This window comes from Cibotium barometz, chromosome 5, assembly GCF_041138505.1.
Source record: "Cibotium barometz isolate CiBa-2024 chromosome 5, ASM4113850v1, whole genome shotgun sequence".
NCBI classification, from domain to species: domain Eukaryota; kingdom Viridiplantae; phylum Streptophyta; class Polypodiopsida; order Cyatheales; family Cibotiaceae; genus Cibotium; species Cibotium barometz.
The window spans coordinates 58,281,379-58,305,119 of NC_141050.1; the positions used below are offsets into that span (position 1 = coordinate 58,281,379).

The window sequence follows — 23,741 nt, forward strand, 5'->3', positions numbered from 1 at the left end:
ACATCGACCAGGTAGCAAACTACATCATACACGGAGGAGGCTCTGGGATTGACATCTCAGGTACGACTGTACACATTCTATTATATGCTGATGATATCATTCTTGTGTCGGATACTCGGACAGGGCTACAAAGGCATCTACAGGCTCTGGATATTTCTGTGCGGAGCGAGGACTCACAGTGAACCTTGGGAAAACCAAGGTTATGGTCTTTCATACATCAACAGCAGTCACATGCCAGACTATCCTTACACTAGCTCGGGGACAGGTAGAGGTGGTGGGCTCATATGTATACCTTGGGGTCACATTTACCAGCTCATCAGGGAGATTCTCTATGGCACAGGCAGCTAGAGACAGAGTGACACGAGGGTACGCAGCACTAGCAATTTTGGAACGCCAGTGTCACCAGGCACACTTCCAGGAGCCCCGTACTAAGGGGTGGCTATTTGATACACTAGTTACTCCAGCATTGATGTATGTAGCAACAGTATGGGCACCAGGTTTGGCTACATCCTCATGGACACAGATAAAGCGCCCTCAGATTTTGATGCTCTCACGGATGATCCGCAACAAACCTTCAGTACCACATGATATCCTTTGAGCGGAGTTTGTTGTACCACCTATGTTAGTAGAGGCCATGTTCCAGACTATATCTTTTATACACAGGATGCGGGAGCTCCCACTAAATCAGGTATCTCGGGCTGCTTTTGAGGCATCCAGACAGCTTGCTGAGGAGGGACATACCTGGTCATGGTACTCCCAGGTGGTACAGTGGATATCATCACACAGGATTGATATTGACAGATTACCACCCTTACAGTATGACCTAGCTGCACCACACAGACGCCTCTCTCAGACAGAGAGGTACAGAGTCATGAGACATGACATTTGGCAGGGCCACATACAGGAGACTTGGCTATCTCCCAGTCAGCCACTCCCGACGAAGATGCTCTACTACAGAGACCACTTCTTGAGCACCTCCACAGACGGCTTCATCCAACGACCACAATACTTGGAGGTCCACTTATCACATGGAGCCAGAGTAGCGATTGGGTGACTAAGGGTCTCATCACACCAACTAGAGATCGAGACTCGGAGAGCAGCACGCATCCCTCGAGCAGAGCGCATTTGTAGATTATGCCATACGGGGGTAGAGACAGAGGAGCATTTTGTTTGCCAGTGAGGTGCTTTGCAGGAGATCAGGGCATGCTATCCTGAGGTTTTTAGAGGGATCACATCACTTAGATAGATCTGGGTGAGATCGGACCAGAGACAGCTAGGCAGACTACTACTACTAGCACTACAGAGACACACGGAGATCTTACTTCAGACACCCGCACATCATAGCGGAGGAAGACAGTCCCAATTGACTGACTTCTTCCAGAGATTGGCACTAGTAGCCTAGCCACACACATTGAGAGTGACATCTCAGCGAGCGGAGGAGATTCGAGCTAGGCGACGACCCAGACTAGCCGGCTACGAGACACCACGGCTACACCACAGAGAGATCGCGGCCATCCGGTCTCGACACCAGCAGGAGGTCGAGGAGCAAGTGGCACATTTTCGCTCTGATCCAAGACGCATATTCCAGACATTTACGGCATCCTCAGATCGGATGTATGACATATTGTACCCAGACTATGGGACTGGATGGAGTTAGGAGTAGATAACATATCATACTTGTATCACCCCTTCAGCATATAGAGATGCATTAGTAGCCCTAGTACTCCATCCACACCCTCTCGTTTGTACACCACCATTGAGTCCCCTATGGTCGTGTTGTCATACTTGTACATTTTATTCTCACTCCACATTTTCCTCTTGATGATTGGAGGAACATCATTGCACTACTTGTTTGTCTCATAGGCCAATTTTGGCCTTTTGCAGACGTTAATATATCTTTCTTTCTTTTCTTTCTTTCTTTCTCCCCCAGTGCCCAAGCCCCACTCCCTCACTCTCTCACTCTCTCTCTCTCTCCATTAGGAGCTCCTAGCACCTTACTTTTCCTCATAGTTGTTGTTTCAGTTTCAGTTAGTTGTTTAGTTGTTTTAGTTTTTCTTACACAGACATTGTATGAGATCCACCAATTGTTGTAACCTTTTTGGTCTCATAGGTCATTTTGGCCTTTTGAGGACGTTAATATATCATTTCATTTCATTTCTCTCTCTCCCACTCCCTCTCCCACGGGCCACTTTCTCACTCTCTCTCTCTCTCTCCCCCACTCCCTCACTCTCTCTCTCTCTCGAGTCTCAACCCGCAAGCTTTCTCTAGGCTCTAGCCTCTCTCTGGATAGTGATGTATATGATGCTTACCTTTGTTGTTGGAGTTTTCCTTCCCAGATGTTATCCATTAGGAGCTCCTAGTACCTTACTTTTCCTCATAGTTGTTGTTTCAGTTTCAGTTAGTTGTTTAGTTGTTTTAGCTTTTCTTACACAGACATTGTATCAGATCCACCAATTGTTGTAACCTCTTTGGTCTCATAGGTCATTTTGGCCTTTTGAAGACTTAAATATATCATTTCATTTCATTCTCTCTCTCTCTCTCTCTCTCTCTCTCTCTCTCTCTCTCTCTCTCTCTCTCTCATTACAGGCTCAGACAGCTCCAGAGGGGGGACGACAGACACAGATTACTACATTTTTTCAAAGATCCACCCCACTTCCAGTCCCTACACAGCAGGGAATTACTCTCCAGAGAGCAGAGACACTCAGAGCCCATAGGAGACAGACGACACCTCGCTTTCGGACACCACGCCTATACCAAAGAGAGATGACAGAGATCAGAGCTCAGTTTCACAGAGAGGGTGCGGAGCGACTGGCTCGCTTCAGAGCAGACCCAGGCATGTTCTTCAAGGAGCTGTGGACACCCCCTTCATTGATGTATACCATTCTATACCCCCAGTATGGTACAGGATGGAGCTAGCTAGGTTGCATATCATGATTGTATACTCCATGCATATAGCTTGCATTCTCCTAGTAGTAGAGCTCCATCACCTCCCCCACTCACTGTACTTATTGCACTCCCAGATTCAGCTTTTTTAGTACAGTACTTTTTCATTTTGTTGGGATGACAGAGGATACCCCACACAGGTACACTGATTTGTCTCATAGGCCGAGTTCGGTCTTTTGGAAGACGTTAATAAAATCTCTCTCTCTCTCTCTCTCTCTCTCTCTCTCTCTCTCTCTCTCTCTCTCTCTCTCTCTTCGCTGGTCCGCTTCTCTCTCTCTCTCCCGCTTCGCTGCCTGCCTCTCCTTCGCTTTTTCTCTCTCTCTCTTCGCTGGTCCGCTTCCCGCCTCTCTCTCTCTCTCCCGCTTCGCTGCTTGCTCTGCGCCCACCCATCCCGTTGCCTGCCTCTCCTTCGCTTTTCTCTCTCTCTTCGCTGGTCCGCTTCTCTCTCTCTCTCCCCCGCTTCGCTGCCTGCCTCTCCTTCGCTTTTTCTCTCTCTCTCTTCGCTGGTCTGCTTCCCGCCTCTCTCTCTCTCTCCCGCTTCGCTGCCTGCTCTGCGCCCACCCATCCCGCTGCCTGCCTCTCCTTCGCTTTTCTCTCTCTCTCTTCGCTGGTCCGCCTCCCTGCTCCCACACACCCTTCCTCAGGCCCCCAAGGCAGCAACATAACTCTCTCTCTCTGCTGAATCTCCTCTCTTTCCCTTTCCCCTGCATGACTTGACCCCCCCCTCCTTGTTGCTGCTGTTTCGTGCTGCTGTCATGGATTAATTTTCAGTCCATTGGCTGCGGGAAGTTCTACAAAAAGTCATGGCCAAGACCGGGTTTAAAGAGGAGCTTGTGAAGGTGGAGAACAAGCTCGGCACAATTATCAAAGAAAACAAGAAGATGGTCGACTCTTCCGTTACCGCAATCATAAACCGCCTCTCCAAACTCGAGAAGGGATTTGACAAAATCCAAGAGCTCGAAGAGAGATCTTCCAAGCAAGAGGCTGAGATTTCAGCCTTAAAGGAGGAACTAGTGGAGGCCAAACTGCATGCTAAAAGTCAAGCGGCTGAAATCTCAGCCCTCAAAAAGGAGTTGGAAGCCACTTCAAAAAGCAAGCTTGAGGATGGAGAATTTCAGCCCTCCTTGATTGAAGAGCTGAATACCATCAAGGAACAAATGAGGATCATTCGAGAGGAGGAGGAGCAACATAAAGAGAAGACATCTTCATGGGTGGAGGTGATCACAAAGACACAAAAGAAGATGGACGAGGCCGAGAAATGGATCGAGGTCGCCAAGAAAGGGAAAGGTAAAGAATCGCCACCCATCCCCACTCCCACCATCATCAACATGACCCTTGAAGAGGAGCAAAGGAGGAAGACCCGGGCCTTACATGTACGAGTGTCCGGTCTAAAAGACCGTGATGATGCGGAAGGGGAAACCAAGGAGCTCTTCTCTATGATGGGCATTGAAGCCACGCACACAAAGGCATGGAGAGTGGGAAAGAAGAGGGAAGGTAGTGGCGAATCTTCTTCTAAGGAGAGAGCACTTATCATTCGTTTCCCCTCCATGGAAGCGAAGAAGGACTTCTTGAAGAGACGTCCTACACTCAAGCAAACGGGAATATTTCTTGGAGATGACCTCACACTCTCGCAACTTGCCCACATGAAAGAAGTTATGCCCGAGATAAGGGCAGCCCGAGAGAAAGGGAAAGTGGCCTTCTATAGAGATGGTAGAGTGGTGATTATGGAGAGGCGCTCTTCATGACGGCGCGAGACCTATGGGACTACACTCAAAGTTGCTACTTGGAATTGTAATGGATCTCTACGCCTTGATGTAGGGGCTTTTGAGGATAGTTTCACTGGGAGGGACATCATCTTCTACTGTGAGACGCATCAGGCTCCTGGACAGTCCATGCCACATGTTAGCAGATACCGATGGGAGACAGCTTGTAGACAGGAGACTCGTTCAGAGCATAGAGGACGGGGCTCAGGAGGAGTGGCAGTATTGTTTAGAGAGGAGCTACAGCCACTGATACATATAGTCCGCAGAGATGAGCAGGCTAGGTACATGTGGGTTAGACTGAGGGCAGAGACCGGCAGATATCTCTACATTGCTATATGCTATTTTGCTCCTAGTACATCAGTGTATGCATCACCTAGCGGGCAGTCTCCCTTTTCTATTTTAGATGATGACATTTGGGAGGACATTGAGGATATCCGCCATCGACCGATGAGAGACATCTTTGGATAGTGATGTGTATGATGCTTACCTTTGTTGCTGGAGTTTTCCTCCCACATGTTATCCATTAGGAGCTCCTGGTACCGTACTTTTCCTCATAGTTGTTTCAGTTTCAGTTAGTTGTTTAGTTGTTTTTAGCTTTCCTTACACAGACATTGTATCAGATCCACCAATTGTTGTAACCTTTTTGGTCTCATAGGTCATTTTGGCCTTTTGAAGACGTTAATATATCATTTCATTTCATTTCATTTCTCTCTCAACTTTCACCCTCTCTCATGGCATCTTCTTCACAAGCAACCTTCGGCTCCGCACGTCGTGGTGGTGCTAGAAGAACCGATGGTTGGTCATGGTGGGAAGAAGTTAATGCCAACCGCCCTGGAAGTGGAGGAGGTTCATGCCCGTGGTCTTGCAAGCTTTGCCCCTATAGGCGGACGAGTTGGTCAGACAAAGTAAGAGCCCACCTTATGCATGAGTTCAGGCACGAGGTTTGATTTTGCACGGGAATCACATCAGAGAAGAGAAGGGAGCTTCTTGAGCGCATTGCCGGGCATGAGGCTTTGAGTACTGCAACGCTAGCATGTGTGGCTGTGGATCCTGCAGCATTTGTGACACCACTTGAGGGGTCTGGTTCAAGATCAGGGGGTGCATCTACCACATCTACACCATGGCCGCATGGTGAAGGTTCCGTTGTGATGCGACAGAGTACACTTGAGGGAAGTTGGGATCCTAAGAAGAAGGAAGAGGTTGATACAGCTGTGGCTCGTTTCTTCTTCCATGACCATATTGCTTTCCATACTGCTAGGTAAGCCTTGACTCTTCTCTCTTTACATGATTTTTCTAAGTTTCATTCTTGAAAGTTCACTTGTTTCTTTTTGTAATCAGATCCGAGTACTTCAAGGCTATGGTGAAGAGAATTGGGGAGTATGGTCCAAACTACACCCCCCCATCATCGGAGTCTCTGCGCACCACATTGCTCGACACACGAAAGCGGTCCATCCATGGTCTCGTTGCATATTCCCGTGGCGAGATGTACTTTATTGCTTCACATGATGCCTCAGGGACAGGGAAGAGTGCAGACGTGCTTGCAGCACAGTGGGCAAGTGGCATTGAGCTCATGGACCCGGAATGTGTGGTGGGTTTTGTTGCAGATGGCGAGGCTGCAAATAGGGCAGCTGGAGCTATTATTGAGGGCATGTATCCACACATGACTGTGTCATATTGTATGGCACATTGTTTGAACAATCTTTTCAAGGATATTGGAAAGAAGTCATGGATTGAGCCAATCATTCAAAAAAAGAAGCCACGATTTCTCCAAGAAATCAAGGCTCTCACTTCTCAAATACTCAGACACCCGATTTGCCTTCAACTTCTTGATGCTGGCACGCTTGAGGGAGTGCAGTGGTGCATTGAGGCAGCTCTTCATCAACGACGAGTTCACCACTTCTGCATTGGCTTCAACAGCCATAGGCGTATTATGCAGGGAGCATGCAGAGAGCACTTCCTTTTGGGAGGATGTGAAACGCATTGATGCTATGGTGAGGCCTATTGTCCACTTGTTGAGGCTTGTAGATGCTATGCAGCCATGCATTGGGAAGGTGTATGAGGCAATGGATAGAATGATAGAGAAGTTGCAAGAGTTAGAGCCCGATGAGGACAGATATGAGGAGATTTGTTTCTTATGTGTGACGAGGTGGAACTCCTATGCCTCTCCTATGCATGCAGCTGCATATATGGTGGACCCTGAGTTTTAGGGTAATGGACAGGAGAGTGGCAAAGAGGTCAGTGATGGTTGGAGGCGTATCTTGGATCGTCTAGTGCCAAATGGAGGCATTAGGCGCAAAATCAGAGACCAACTTACTGCATACAGGTCCTTTCGTGGTGCTTTTGGTTGTGCGGATGCACAACAGGATAGGTTGAAGGTTGGGGCTGTTCAGATGAGCCTAAGCTGCAACACTTGGCTATCCGCATTCTCAGCCAAGCTGTAAGCTCCTCTTGTTTGGAGCAGCTTTGGAGTTCTAAGAGCCATATTGCATCAAAGAAGAGGAACCGCCTTGGTGTAGAAAAGGCCAATGATCTTGTCTTTGTAAGGGCAAACTTGGGAATGCTTTGCAAGGGTGCGACAGCAAAGGCAGATCCCTTTACTCAGTGGGAGATGGAGCAGGAGGAGGGAAATGAGCAGGTGGAGACACAACAGAGCCCAGAGGATGATGCCACTACCTTTCAGACTGGTCATGTAGGCAGCCATGATCATGACGCCAGTACTTCTCACGCTCTAGCCTCCGATTGAGCATTGCAGGCTCTAGGATTTATCATTTAGCTATGTTTCATTGTTTTTACTTTTGAGTCTTGACTCAGCACTTTATGTGCATTGTAGACACTAGTCTTTTGTTATTTGATAGTGATCATCATTCCATACTTATATATTGGTTTGAACTTTGTCGGTGTACTTAAGTCTTATTAGCACCTGTTCGGTGTTTGTGTCACGTATTGCACATTTAAAGTGATGCCTTGAATGTTCAAAGTGTAAAAACATAAATGTTATTTTATTTAGTGTGCTTTGTAGTCAATAAATTGCATATTCCATATGCCGTCCCTATTCCCTACCTTTTGCCGTTCCCTGTCCCCGTCCCTATTCCTGTCCCTGTCCCCGGTCCCCGTCCCATGTTACTATGGTTACAACAGTCAACCAGCCCTCAGAAACCCTAAAACAGGTCATACAACAGTAGTCTATGCTCCAGAAGGCCACCAATCAGCAGATACCCGCTTGTACCTCAAAAATGATCAGCCTTTTAGCCTCTCGGACAGTCGACCAGCCTCTGTATATGTCAAAAGGAAAGATGCAATGCAGCTCAAGACTTTCTTGACAGATTACATGATCAAGCTTGGTCGTTTGACAACATAAAAATAGGCTCACATGTTACACATGTTGTGTATACCTCGTGATCATTTTGGTTTGAACGGGCTCTTACACATGGGCATTTTTAACCGTCTTGCTGGGAAGGGTTTTTTCCCCATGTGACCACCCACTTAGGTGGTGGTACTTGAGTACCCAGCATATTGTACTATCACTTCTCACATCTTTTATTCAAAAGAACTGTCTAGCTCTCGTGTCTCAAGCTGTGTGACCTTGGTCCCCCTCAACCCAAGTGGTATCAGAGCAGTCTAAGCTTTCATTGAAGCTCGGAGCAAGGTGGCTTCCATAGCTTTCATTGCAGTGGTATAATGTATTACTATTCAAGCCTCCAGAGCTTTCATAGCTTTAAAAACAAAGCTCACCATCTTTCTCCGTTTGTGGAGCTTTCACAGTTTGTGTGTGCAAGTACAACTTGCAGGCGGCATCTCTACAAGTTGTTTCACTAGTCAACTTGTTTGCAGGCTCATACATAGTAGGCAACAACTTCTACAGTCGGCTTCACACAATTGAGCACTAGAAATCAGCAGCATCATAGGCTACAAGCAACAATCAATAATTTTCCGTCCATCAAATGGCGTTGTGGAGATCTGTCATCAAGTTCCATCCAAATCCGACAGCCAATCCCACCGCCTCACCAACGCTCGACACGTGGAAGGACAAGATCGCTCACCTCTGCTATCACTCACTCCTCCGATCCCCCGCTTCTGCAATCAGTTGAATCTGCCATCGCTCGGTCCTCCAACCGCCAAATGTGTGTGCGATCGCTTTTGCAATCACCAGGTAGTCCAATCGCATGTCTCTACAATCGTACGATCGAACTTCCGATTGCCCGATTCCTGTTCATGCACTCCGATTGTCCGATCAAAGGTTAAATCGACGATTCTTGGATTTGCAATAGCCACAATTCCAAAACTCCGATCATCAGCAATCCCAAAAGTATGATCGCAATTCCAAAAGACCAATCGCCTACAGTTGCAGAAAGTTCAATCGGCGATCCAACGCTCTGATCGACGATCCCACTTTGGTAATCTAACTCTCCGATAGGCGATTCCTCAAGTCTAAACATGTGATTCATCAACTCCAATCTTTCAATTCCTAATTGTGCAATTCCTAGAGTTTGATCGTGAGATTTCTGGAGTTTGATCATCCAATTCTTGGACTCCAATCGTTCGATTCCTGCTTGCAATCTAATCGTCGTCAACGTTTTAGTCGTCGATTCATCTGTGACCACCGCCGTCCATCAAAATCCGAGAAAATTTCCCAGCCAGTACTCGCTCTTGTTCATACTTTGCTACATGCATTTGCGGTAGTGTGCAGTTGTTTAGGAAGTAGTGATTTGTTTGTGGCACGCTTGCACTGGAGGATAAGTTGGATAGCACCAACTATCCCATGTGGTCGTACATGATGCGCAAAACAACTTTTGGGCCCGATGTATCAGGTTCAGAAGTGCGTCCTCTTTCAAGAGCACCGTCTGAGACTACTGATGCTTTAAGTGCATTTTCTCTTGCACCTCCCTCAAAGGAGCAAGCCAAGTGGGATGGAAAGGATGCACAGGCATTGCCCTATCATGCACAAGGCACCTTATCCCACACATAAGGTCATGTCCTTCGGCCAAACACACATATGGGATGTATTTGCTTCATTGTATCAACCACACAATGAGGCACGTGTGGCTTATCTTAGAAAATAGTTAGAGACGGAGCACATGACATAGGATGATTCAGTTGATGCTTACATCACAAGAATCAAAGACCTCAAGGAGCAGCCAGTGAACATAGACGAGATCATTCCCAACAGTTCGCTTGTATCCACAGTTCTTGGTGGGTTACCACATTCCTTACATAACTTTGCTACTAGCCTCCATTTGGTTGTCAAGGGCAATGCCAACTTGTACTCCTTTGATGAGTTGATGTCCTTAATGCTACAGGAGGATCAGTCCCGAGTAAACCGGTCAGGCATGATTTCTAGAGATCGGGCTTTTGCTACCTCACATAGAGGTACAGGCAAGAAGCCATCAGCCACCAAACCTAAGGGCAAGGTTGCTTCGTCCACCACTGACGCATCCTCAACCAAGGATGAGAACAAGAAGCAGCAGCAGTGTAACTCTTGTCAAAAGCTTGGACACCTCATCGAATAATTTCAAAAACACATTGAAAGCGAAAAGAAAAAGAAGCAAAAGAGCATGTCAATCACAGATAGCACGTCAGGTGCTTGAAAGGAAGAATCAACAGACATTGCTCAATCTAATTGGGCATTTGTGTTCACACCACTAAGGACACTTGAGTAGACTCCATACTAACTACGAAATACCCAACAATACAACCACACCACACCCCCCCCGCCCCTAGGCCGACGCGGAGTGATGGTGGAGTTGCATGCATGACCTTCAATAGTCTCGTACTCCAACACAAGCAAAGACAAGACATGGACCCCACACCTCGCTTAAAGGCTCATGTACATGGCTCAGAGGTTCATAAAGCATGGCTCAGTGCAAAGCACTTAGAGTGTTGACAATGACTTTGCAGAAACACAAGGCACAATTGTCTGCCAAAGTTGTAGGTGATGGCCTAGACTAGCTGTGGAGAGGAGTTGCCAGGGAGGTGCAAGAGTGCTGAGGAATCGCAAGCGGCACGGCTGGGACTTGTTGGGGGTACCAAGCGGCTCAGTCGGGGCAGTGGCAGAACCAAGTGGCTCAGCCACTAGCGCTGCCCAAGCGGAGGAGGCTAGGCAGCCGGTGGCGGCACCGATGTGAAGACTTCTTAGTCTATTAGTATTTTAGGAGGCATGACTAGAGACTTAATACAGAAAGAACAAAAACTCAGAGCAAAAAGTTGTGTTGCTTGCATTGAGACACAAGGCCTTCTTAAGAGTTAAGAATGAAAAGGCACATCTCTTAATATACGGGTGTGACTCTTGAAGAGTTACAAATGAAGAGGCACATCCCTTGATGTAAGGGTGTGAATCTTGAATTAATAGTCATGTCTTTTGGACGTAGAGATGTGTTCTTTGATCAATAGATGTGTCTCTTTGAATAGACGTGTCCTTAAGTGATGATCTGCGTGACATGGTGTGATCTTTGATCAATAGATGTGTCTCTTTGAATAGACGTGTCCTTAAGTAATGACCTATGTGACATGATGTGACCCTTCACTAGTGTCCTTTCAATGATTAACAGTAATTAGAGAGATCGAGTCACAATCATCACATTCCCTCCCACTTAAAATAAGATCCAAGGTGGTATAAGTGATTATTGTTGACAAAGAACTCTTGAAATAATTTCGAGTACTGACGTAGATCTTTATCACTTTGCCAAGTTGAATTTGAATCATCCAAATTTTTCCATTATACCAAGAATTCTGTGAAGGAGCTATGGAAGCTCAGCTGTCTGCACAGTTAGCGTTTCATGTGGGAGACATACACAGAGAAGAAGGGAGAGAGAGAGAGAGAGAGCATTTGTGGGGATAAGTCAACTCATAGTATGAGCGTGTCTCCCCTATCACACATGTATATTTGCTCTAGTACACATAGCGCACTTAGTACATTAAAAGTACTAAGTGTACTATGTACTATAAAACTTATGGGCTTGTACACACTACAAGGGTGGGCATAATGCCTTTACCCCAATAACCTCCCACTTAAAGGCAAAGTGCCCTTAAATGAAGGAAAAGAAAAATCAGCATGTACATGATAATATACAAGGCCATATCAAGGCTGAAATTGGCCTCATCCAATGCCCATCAAGTGCCTGCAATGAGCAAACCGCTCTGGAGGCAAACTCTTTGTCAACAGATCAGCCGGGTTGTCATCCGTATGAATCTTGACAAGCTGAATCAGCTTGTTCTCTATCACCTCTCTGATGAAGTGATACTTCACATCCACATGCTTCGTCTTTGCATGAAAGACAGGATTCTTTGCCAACTGGATGACACTCTGACTCTCACAATGCAACAATGGAATATCCCCTGTATAACCCAAATCAACCACTAACCGAGATAGCCATAATGCCTCCTTGCAAGCCTCTGTGGCTGCAATATACTCGGCCTCTGTAGTAGATAAGGCAGTGCACTTTTGCATCCTGGATATCCATGACATAGCACCTCCTGTGAATGTAAACACATAACCGGTAGTAGACTTCCGGTTATCTGGATGATCGGCATAATCCGAATCCGTGTAACCATGCACTAGTGCATCCTGTTTGCCAAAGCAGATGCACATATCCTGTGTGCCCTTCACGTATCTCATGACACCTTTCACTGCTTCCCAATGCTTCTTGCCAAGTTTGGTCATGTATCTAGTAACCACTCCCACTGCAAATGCAATGTCCGGCCTGGTAGCAACCATGGCATACATGAGACTGCCACAAGCTGAAGCATACGGAATCTTGGCCATATCAGCCCTGTCACTATCCAACTGTGGGCTATCCATAGCACTGAGTTTCACATATGGAGGCAAAGGAGTACTAGTCTTCTTCCCCCCCCTCCATATTGAACCTCTGCAAAACTTTGCCAATGTATTCCTTTTGAGACAAATACAACACATGCTGATTTCTGTCCCGAAGTATCCGCATACCCAAACTGTGATTTGCATCACCCAAATCCTTCATATCAAAGGTCTGATGCAGCCTCTTCTTCAAGGCATCCATCTCTTTACGAGATTTTCCGGCAATCAACATATCATCAACATACAAGATGAGGATCAATAGACTGCCATCCAAAGCTTTCTTGGTGTATAAGCAGTGATCTATGTCACTCCTGAAATCCTGGGATTTCATGAATGTATCAAATTTATGATACCATTCCCTTGGTGCATGTTTGAGCCCATAAAGACTCTTTTTCAGCTTGCATACAAGCTTCTCCTTTCCATTCACTGCATAACCCTCTGGCTGTTGCATATATATCTCCTCATGGAGATCACCGTGAAGAAAAGCAGTCTTCACATCCATCTGAATCAAATCCAGATCATCATGAGCAACCAAAGCTAATACAGCTCTAAGTGTGGTCATTTTGACCACTGGAGAGAAGATCTCATCAAAGTCCACACCATATTCCTGCTTGAAGCCCTTAGCCACTAACCTGGCTTTGTATCTTGGCTTTGCATCAAGTGCAACTTTGAGCCTGTAAACCCACTTGCATGGCAAAACCTTCTTGCCTGTAGGCAAATGCACCAACTTCCATGTTCCATTTTTGTGTAGAGAATCCATCTCTAACTTCATAGCACACTCCCAGAGAGCCTTGTCTGCCCTCTGTAAAGCCTCCTTATAACAGGAGGGCTCTCCACAGTCAGTGAGCATCAAGTAGTCAACCCCTGGAACAAACCTGTCAGGGGGTCTGGAGGGTCTTGTGGACCTCCGTACCCAATGACCATCATTTGCAGATTGCTGTCCAGCCTGCATATCACCTATTGGTGGCTCCTGTTCCATGCCATAAGGTTGAAAGATCATGCCCGGTATCTCCTCTAACTGTGGGATATCCATAGGGATATCATCTGCCATCTCTGGCTGTCCATTTGGACCATTTCCAGCACCATTTAAGGGCTGGTTTTGTTGCTGTAATGGCTGATTTACAGCCCTTGGTTGTTGTCCATGATGTCCATCATCATCAAAGATGACTCTGCCAGGCTCCTGTTGCTTTACAGACTCCTTATACATGCATGTTTCATCAAAAATGACATCATTGTTGCGTATTATCTTTCTATTCACAGGATCCCAAAGTCTATACCCCATTTCACCTCTGTCACCATATCCTAGGAATATGCATTTGTGAGACTTAGGATCAAGTTTGGTGCGTATTTCCCTGTGTATGTGCACGTACGCAACGCAACCAAACACTCTCAAGTGCTTGTAGGACGGAGGCTTCCCTGTCCATACTTCCTCTGACACTTTCCCACCAAGCCTCGTGTTAGGTGACCTGTTTATAAGATGAACGGCTGTCATAACAGCTTCAACCCAAAAACCATGAGGTAACGCAGCATGTGACAACATAGAACGGACCTTCTCCTGAATGGTCCTGTTCATCCTCTCTGCTGTCCCGTTTTATGGAGGATCATAAGGAGTAGAGAGCTCTCTCTTGATGCCTTTAGCATCACAAAAGTCCTGAAACTGTTTGGACATGTACTCTCCACCATTGTCGGAACGCAAAGCCTTCAGTGTTTTGCCAGTTTGATTCTCACCATGAGCAACAAACTTCTGAAACACTGAGAATGTATCACTCTTCAAACGAAGAGGATAAACCCACACCTTGCGTGTGGCATCATCTATAAAAGACACAAAATATTTTGCCCCTCCCAAAGAAAGCTGAGGCATCTCACATACATCTGTATGCACAAGCTCTAACTGAGCATCTTTCTGTCCAAGAGCTTTCTTGTGGGGGCATTGGAGTTGCTTGCCATATATACAATGCTCACAAAACTGAAAAGTTGAGAACTTTAGAGAAGGCAAGTAACCAAAACGAGACAATTGCTCCATTCCTGTGACACACATGTGTCCCAACCGGCTATGCCACATAGAGATTTCCGACAGCTCGGTTGCATTTACATTAGCATGGTGACAAACACCTGCATGCACGAAGTAAAGAGTGTCCACCTTAGAGCCTCTGGCAACAACCAGTGAGCCCTTACTAATCTTCCACTTTCCACGACCAAATGTGATAACATAATCAGCATCATCAAGCTATCCAGTAGAAAGCAGGTTCTTCTTGATCTCAGGCACATGCCTGACATCATGGAGCATAAGCTGTGAGCCATCTGAAAACACAAGCCTCACATCACCTCTGCCAAGAATCTGCATGCATGGTTGTCACCCAAATAAACTACTCCTTCATTGCCAGCAGTATACCTGGCAAACAAGTCTCTGCAACCTATGACATGAAAGGAGGCACCTGAATCAATGATCCATGAGTGCATACCATGACCATCTCCTGCATGGAGTGAATGGGCATCAAGTGAAGACATGAATAGGACTTCATCCTCACTGTCACCTGCATGTGACACATTGACTTCTTCAATCTTGACTCCACTTTTGCCCTTTGGCTTTGCATCTTTGGCTTCATCTTTGTCTTTGTCTTTTCCTTTGCCCTTTTCTTTTTGATCATTCTTCCATTTGTAGCATTGCTTTTTGAAATGTCTCTTCTTGCCACAATAATGGCATTCCAAGTCCTTTTTGGAGCGGGACTTGCTCCTTCCCCGTTCTTGGCTTTTAGCCCTTTGCTGGGATCTCCCACGTGCATTCATTGCATTGGACTTTCCAACAGAGTTGTTCTTCCTGTTCATCTCCTCTTGAAGGAGAGCACCCTCCACATCTGCATATGACAGCATAGCATTTGAATTGCTAGTGGCTGTCCTGAATGTGTCCCAACTCTCTAGCAAAGTGCATAAGAGAAAGGTGGCTTTGAACTCATCGTCCATTGCCAACTTTTGATTAATGACCTGGCTGACAACACCATTAAACTCATTTAGATGGGCTGTCATAGACGCCCCTTCCTTCATTTGAAGACCTATGAGTTTCTTCAACCAATACACTTTGCTTGAGGCACTTTGCTGGGCATACAAGTCCTGCAATCTTTGCCACATTCCCCAAGCTGTCTTCTCTTCACGTATGCTGAAAAGTAAAGAGTCTGACACAGACAACATGATGGTGGATCTTGCCAGTTCATCCATATCTTCCCATTCTTCAGCAGTAAGAGAAGCGGGCATTACACCCCTTTCTTTGATGGGCTTGTGCTGCTTCTTCTGGAGCAACACATTATAGCACTGGGTTTGCCAAATGTCATAATTATGTGAGCCTTCAAGCTTTTTGATGTGAAGCAATGAAGAGCTCTCACCTGTGGTTGCCATAGCAATATGCAACCTTTGACACAGTCAATGCCTGACTCCCTGCAAGATGTGCAAACACTGCACCAAAGCACACAAAGTGCTCACAGTTGTTCTCCCAAAGTTTATCTCCCACTGCGGAAGCACGAATGCAACTCTCTTCCCACTGAATGTGATAAAATCACCAAAATCTGGTTGCTGCAGATTTATGACAGCACCTTAGATGTGCTCTGTTCCCCTTCCAAAATACTGTACAACAGTACTAAGTGCTCACCAATGATGTACCAAATCTGTACCGGCAAGTACAACACTGAAAATGAGCCTTTTCCTCACTCAAATCAATGTACAGCCATGCCAGAACTTGTACAAAGTTGTACCAAATCTGTACCAGCAAGTACAGTAGCAATAAATGCTCTCTTGGCTGTCCAAATGAGTGAAAATCAGACCTTGACAGTCCCCACCACTGCATACAACAGTCCCGGACAGAAATTGGGCAAAAGCCCCTTGACTGCAAGTGGATTACTGAGGGTTCAAGGCATAAAAGTCTTCCCTGCTGCTTTGCCAAGCTCAACAAGCACAAAATCTTGAAAAAGCCCCTTCATTCAAGATCAATTTCTGATCATGAATGGTACATTAATGCACATGAAAGGCATCCAGAGTATTCACAATGCTTCCCCCTGGCCACATATACATCCAATGCATAAAAGCCCCTTGATTTACTGGCACATTGAGTGCTTGACAGGCATCAACACATTGCCCAAAGCATCAAATGCCAGTGCCTGCATGCAAAACAACCCAATTGGCACAAAAGCCCTTTGATTTGCACTCCAATTTCCTGCAATTTAGCCCCGAATGTGAAATTGCTCACATCATACAGCATGTATGAATGCCCAATGGCACAATTACATCAAAAGCCCCAAATGTTAACACCCAATTTCCTGCCAATTGACCCGGAATGTGACCAATGTCACCCAATGTTGCCAATTTTGCTCAAAATCTGAGCCATTTGGACCTGTACCTGCTCAATTGATGATAATGGACATGCAAATCCCAAAAATTGAAGCAAATACCTCTGAAAATTTTTGATTTCTGTTGCAGAAAGGAGGGCGGGGGGTCGTATTTGATGACTCGTGTGCTGCTGCTGCTGCTGCTACTGTGCAGGTACGGATGTTAAAGAGAGCTGCTTGTTGTTGACTTGGTGGGAGCGGGGTTGAAGGGCAGCAAACGGCGGGCTCCTCAGGCGAGAGTATGGTTGAAGGGCAGCCACTGTGCAGACGACTGCATCAAGCGAGATCGCTGACGAGTCCTATCAGCCAAGCGTACCATATGACCATACATGCGCGCAAGAGCGTCAATGAAGCATCCTGGCACTTGGCACACACACGGAACCCTCCTGTCCGAGCAACTGATGCTTCAACAGCCGTAAAGAAGAAAAGCGGCGAGAAAAATGTCTCACATGCCTTCACGTCTTTCCCACAGCTCTTCACGCTGCCCCGCCGACTCCTCAGGCTCACGCGGCTCCTCAAGCTCCTCACGCTATCCCGGCTCGCTCACAGACTCTCCACAGCTTGCCGGCTCTGCGCACGATTTTCAGCTCGATTTTCAGCTACGTTGCGGCCCTGCCCTGTGGAGCAAACGGCGATTGAGATTGACTGGGGTTTTACGACTGCGCCCTTCTCTCAAATAAGCTCCATCTCTCAGATCTGCTTTTGCTCAGCTCATTCGTGACCAACTATTTAACCTCTCAGCTGAGGTGACAATAGCCACACTTGACATTGAGCAGAAAAACCAAAAGACAACGACCACGAGTTGCACTAGTGTGAGTGTTAAAGGCTAGGAAATGAACCTGCTCTGATACCAGTTGAAGGAGCTATGGAAGCTCAGCTGTCTGCACAGTTAGGGTTTCATGTGGGAGACATACACAGAGAAGAAGGGAGAGAGAGAGAGAGAGAGAGAGAGCATTTATGGGGATAAGTCAACTCATAGTATGAGTGTGTGACTCCCCTATCACACATGTATATTTGCTCTAGTACACATAGTGCACTTAGTACATTAAAAGTACTAAGTGTACTATGTACTATAAAACTTATGGGCTTGTACACACTACAAGGGTGGGCATACTGCCTTTACCCCAACATTCTGTAATAATCTTCTGTCGAGTTTCTTTCTGTCAAACATCAAGAATCTTCTCTAGAATCAAAATCATGTGTTCATCTTCAATCTCTGGAACATAATTTGGAATGTCTCGTACAGTAGAATCTCCTTCTATAAATTCCTTGATCCATGATATATGAAAAGTCAAATGAATTTTTCCCCGTGAAGGTGGTAAATCCAACTTATACCTCAAGGAGAATTCTTCTTAATAATCCCGAAAGGACCATAGTAACGTGGTCATAACTTCGGAAAACTTGAATTCATTACTTTATATCGATGAGGAGCCACAAACAAAAGAACCATATCACCTTCTTTGAATTCATCATGTTGGCAACGTTGGTTAGCTACTTATTGATATTGTTCCTGAACTCGAATCATCTGAACAAGAACATCTTGCATTTCTTGAACTACCTAATCCGCTAAATGCCACCTTGTGTTGAAGGACAAAGTTTGAAGGCACAGTATGATCATTAAGAGGCTTGAAAAGGACTCATACCAATTGTTGTAGGATGAGAATTTTTGTAAGCAAATTCCATCAATGGTAGATAATCATCCCAAGATGCTAAGCGAGACTAAATATAATGTCCGAGCATCTCTTCAAGAATTTGATTAACTTTTTCAATCTGGCCATCCGTCTATGGATGGTATGCCGCACTAAACAACAAATTTGTGCCAAGTGACTTGAAAAGTGAAGTCCAGAAATGTCCCGTAAACTTAGGATCTCAATCTAAAATAATGGACTTTGGCAAGCCATGTATCTTGAAAATGTACTAAAGAAATAATGAAGCAATATCTAGAGCTTAAACTATCTTCTTGCATGGTATAAAATGTGTCATTTTGGAAAAATCTCTTAACCACCACCAATATCTGTGTATTACCTTTCAAAGAACGAGGTAAAGCTCTAATGAAATCCATTATGAACTTTCCCAACATTCATTTGGTACGGGAAGGAGTTGAAGAAGGCCACCTGGAGCTTATCTATTAGCTTTGCTGACAAAAGAAACATGCTGAAACAAACTTTATAACATCTTGCTTCATTTGAGGCCAATAATAGAAAGCTGTCAACAACAATCGATAGGTCTTGTTGATACCAAGATGAGCTGCATAAGGAACCGCATGATGTTCCTTCACCAAGAGTTTACACATACTTGTGTTATGAGGAACACAAATGCAATCATGATAATATAGTTATCCATCAACAAGAGAATAAGCTACATAAATCTTCAAAATCTGTCTTTACAACAGAATCTGCTCCTAAAAGATAATGTTTCCAAGCTCGATAAGCGTGAACAATTACCAAGAACTCCTTATCATATACTCGATAACGTGTTTCAATCGTTGAATGCTTATGACTGTGGAAAGCGAGTCAGTGGTCAATCTGACGAGCAAGACAGTACCTCTGGTCAGAAGTAATTCTGTCAATGCCTAAGCCCAATGGGTTCAAAACTCACGAGCCGTCAACCAAAACAGAGAATACGCACAGAACTACAAAGCTCATTCTCTCACTCACTCACTCACTCAGACAGTACACAATGAAATAATGCTCAAGGGCTCTAGATTACTGTTGAACTTGTACAATGCTATTCTGCTCCAAACTAACTCTGCCTATTGTTCTCTTGTATCCCTCTGTATATTTATCTACTAACTGCTAACTACTTCCTTCTTTGCTATCTTGGAAGGATCTTCTTGACCCATCCAGTCGTTGTCCTACTATTGACTCATTCTGTTATCAAATTGTTACAATAAAGTACATATGACTACAACAGGCACGCATGTGTGCTGCCGTCTATGCACAACTGTTAGTGTGTCGGCCTTTCACTGTCGGCTTGTGTCCTCTCGACAGTTCTTCAATTTCCACCAATCAGCTCCTATTGGACGCTCAACACCTGACATGCTCAGTGACTCTATGCCAGCAAGCTGCCTGAGAGGTGGATCGGAAGGTTTGATGAATGGGTGGAGGTGGTTGATGGTGGCTTGACTAGAACGACCCTTTGTTTTGTTGTCAGTAACTGTCTGCTTCCTGTGGATCACATTCTAAACCTCCCCTATTATCCTAGGATTGAATCATATCAAAAATCCTTTCTCCATCACCATGTGCCGCTTGGTAATTTAAAGAATAGTTTAGTAGATATTTGTATATGTGGGTTGAAGTCCATCTGTAGGGCCTCTCTATCTTCATCACAGATATCTGGTTCTTCTTCATCTTGCCCTGAAGCAGCTGCGCACCATCATTTAGGATCCGCTGCTAAAAATACTGGGGCCTGGGATGTGGACCTCTCCTCTGGCTTGTATTTGTGGAGAAATTCATCCAGCTTGTATGGGTTGACAAGCAAGTCCCAATCTTCTTCTTCATACTATTGTTTGAATTTGGCAAGCGAGTAGGCAGCATATTCCAGATCCTGTGCTCTGGCCTTTAGTTGTTCTGTCGCATGTGCCTGTTGTCGCTAATGTGCCTCCTGAAGATTGACCAGCTGCTGACGGAGGATGTTCACTTGATTGTTTGTAGCAATTGGCGGAGTTGCTAATCTCAACTGGTGCTTGGCTCTCATCAGCTCCTCATGCAGCTTCATGTGTTTGTTTTGTTCTTACATGAATTGCGTTCGGACCTTTTGCATCTCCAATGCCACCTTGGTAGCATTTTCCAATCGGGTGTCCTTTATCTGGATTTCTTTGTGCAGATCTACCAATTGCTTCTTTACCGAGTCTGTCAACTTTTCTGGTTTTTCCTGTGGTTTGTTGGGTTCTTCCTCGAGGGCTTTCAACTCCTGGTGAGTGTTTTGCAGTTCGGAGGTCAGCTTGGCGTTTTCTTCTTTCAGACTGTGCAACTGTTTAACTTTTTGGCAGCGATGGTCTCCTGTTGCTCTGCTCTGTTGCGTTAGTCTTCCGTCAGGACCTTGTTCTGGGGGTGGCTTTTTTCTCTACGACTTGCTCCTCTAGCTGTATGAGCTTTGCCTTCTGTCTATCCAGCTTTGTACATGCCTGAGCAAGTGCCTTGTCTCTTTTCTTGAATTCCTCTTCCAGTTCTATCAAGGCAGTTTGTCTGGTTGTGTCTTCATCCTGTTGCATAGACATCTGCTTCTCCAAGATGACGATTTGTTCTTTTAACTGAGCCGGTGTCATCTGGTTGATGGCATACATACTGCCAACTATCACTTTCTTTGTGTCCTCTAGCTACTGTATCGGTTATTTACCCTTGGCCAGAGCCAACTTTGTTTTCTGCTGTTCGTGTTCCAGCTATTTTTTGAGTGTCTCGATCTACTTGTGATGGTCCATGTGCAACTGCTTACCTGTGGAGCTTTCTCCTGTGGCACCTTTGGCTGACACTTGTTTTTGGAGCAACTCCAACCGGATCTCGAGTTTTTTTTTCTCCTACAGCTGCTCTCTCAGTCTGTGTATTCTACTCCGGAGCTCTTTCACCTACTGATCTGACTATGTGTTTCATCCAGAGGTGGTGGCTGTGGAGGTGGGGGTGGTTGCTACAGCTGGGGTTCCTTGTGGATATGCAGAGGATGACCCTCCGGTTCTGCCTCCAGCTCCATCTTTATCATGTGGTGGGATTGGTGGTAGTACATGGCATGTGGAAGTTGGCGGTATCATGTACTCTTTAAGTAGCTGCATATTGTCCTCCCAACATGCTTTCTGTGACGCTGTCAGTTCCTCTTCCCTCCACGGCCTCCTGTATCCTCAGCTTCCCTTTCACAAGGAGTAGCTCCTTGCGATCTTTTCCTGCAGCTAGCTCCACATTGCGGATCATCTGAGTGGCATGATCCACAATGCAGGCTGCTTTTTTCGTTGCTGACTGAGCTGCCTGCTCTGCTCTACTTGCTGCAACTTGCTTTGGATGTCTTGATTTGCTATTCGGAGCTCAACGACCACCATCTCTAACTCATCCCCTCTCCTCCGCAATGTTGTTGCTTCCTCCTCCAATCTTGCAATGGTGTCTTGCTGCTGTTGCTGGAGCAAGTTCTGAGCAACGGATTGTTGATTCTGTTGTTGGACCTGAGTGGATAGCAGCTGCACCTATGCTTCCACCTGGTCTATTTTGGCAAATCTTTCTTCATTCTCCAGCTTGTCCATGACACAATTTACTATGTTTTCTAGTGCTGATAGAATGCTCTGAGTGGCTGGGTCAGTTGTCTGCATCATCCTGCTCAGCCTGTCACTTAATGTGGCTGGTGGTTTTTGAATCTCCCCCTTTGTTGCTACTTCTACTACTTGTTCACTACCCACTATGCACCAGATGCTTGCCGATGCCTTCAAGTTGCTGCTTTTTCTGCTCCTTGGTTTCTTGGGCCTCCTTCTGCTTCTTTGGCTTGAGAGTAGTGATGTGCTGAGACCATTCAAACTTCCTTTTGAGAGAAGCTACTTTGGAGGTTTCTTCTTGTGTTGTCTTTTCAGCTTCTATTGAGGCTGTGTCTGCTCTGTTCTTGGTTGTAGATTCGACTGCAAGGCGTTTTGGTTATGCCTCTACTGCCAGCTTTTGCCTATCGGCTTCCTCCACTTGTCTCTTTCTGGCTGCTGCTTCTTCCAGCCTTTGCCTCTAAGACGACTCCTCTAGTCTCTTCCTCGATGCTGCTGCTTCAGAAACTGTTCCAGCTCTCTTGCTCTCGTGTCTCAAGCTGTGTGTATGCATGTGAGTTTGGTCCCCCTCAACCCAACATCACGATAGGCAAGAAATGTGTATGTACAATGTAAAGAGTGGAGTCTATGGTCCTTTTCATTGTGCCTGAAGATTGGGTGGTTCATTAGGTTCAACTACGTGACACACCTCACCCAGATGGTGGTCACATATCAACCATGGACAGCAAATTGTGACCACCTAGGGGGGAGCATTGGGAACTGGCCCGCCAGCAGCTGCCAATAAAAGCTGCAAACACGCCCCCACCCCCTGGCGGCGCCCTCCTGCATTCTTTTATTGAAGCCTCAGCACCCAGACTTCCCCTCTCTCCTAAGCAACCACAGGTGCTGAAATGCAGCCAGTTTCTCTCAATGAGCATTTTCCTTGCAGAGTAAGAGGTTCTGGTGCAACTGGGGCTGACCAGGAAAACGATGCCGAGAAGAGATTAGTGCTTTATCTCCAATTCAACCTTGACCTGATTTGGCACGCTTCGTAAATAGAGCTTCTGCTCAGCAACATAATAGTACATTAGTTAACGTGTATGTCTTGCTTGTGTTTCTTGTCCAGGTCTCAAAATTTTCTTTAACCTCTGTTGAACACTTGTGTTTGAAAGACAGACAGGAGGCTTTACATTTTGTATTAAAGCTCAAGTCTCAGGGATTCTTGCTTCATCCTCATTCCACAGTGCGAATAATGTATGACATAAATGGCAGGATAAGTGGATGCTCTTCAGTTCTGAACCACTGCCAGTTTGTTCTTTTCTTTGCCTAGGGTTTCTCAAAAGTTTTCTTTTCTACCCATTCCAAACAAGGTCCTTGATCCTCCTACTGACTTGCATACAAAAGGCAATTTAACCAGGTTATTTAAAGGCAAAGTTCTTATATAATATTCTTCATTCAAGCAGTAATTAACTACCATGAAGCAGAAAAGAACTACCTCAACAGGCCAAGATAGCACATTTTCCGCTGTGATGGATTCAACACAAGGCTCCTCGAACGAGCATTGTTTAGCAAGGGGAAGCATTGCAGACACTACATTCACAACAACAAAGGTACAGATTCAAAACGCACCACTTTTCAAGATTAAA

General features: G+C 45.7%; 1 protein-coding gene across 1 annotated transcript in view; it reads right to left on the reverse strand.

Annotated features, from left to right (window-relative positions):
* LOC147638692 (putative protein arginine N-methyltransferase 6) overlaps nucleotides 1–23,741 on the reverse strand; it is an 88,228-nt gene that overhangs the window by 8,033 nt on the left and 56,454 nt on the right. Inside the window, exon 9 of the mRNA XM_086798664.1 lies at nucleotides 23,591–23,685. Within this exon, the coding sequence (XP_086654790.1) occupies nucleotides 23,591–23,685 (95 nt within the window). The remainder of the gene's footprint in view (nucleotides 1–23,590; nucleotides 23,686–23,741) is intronic.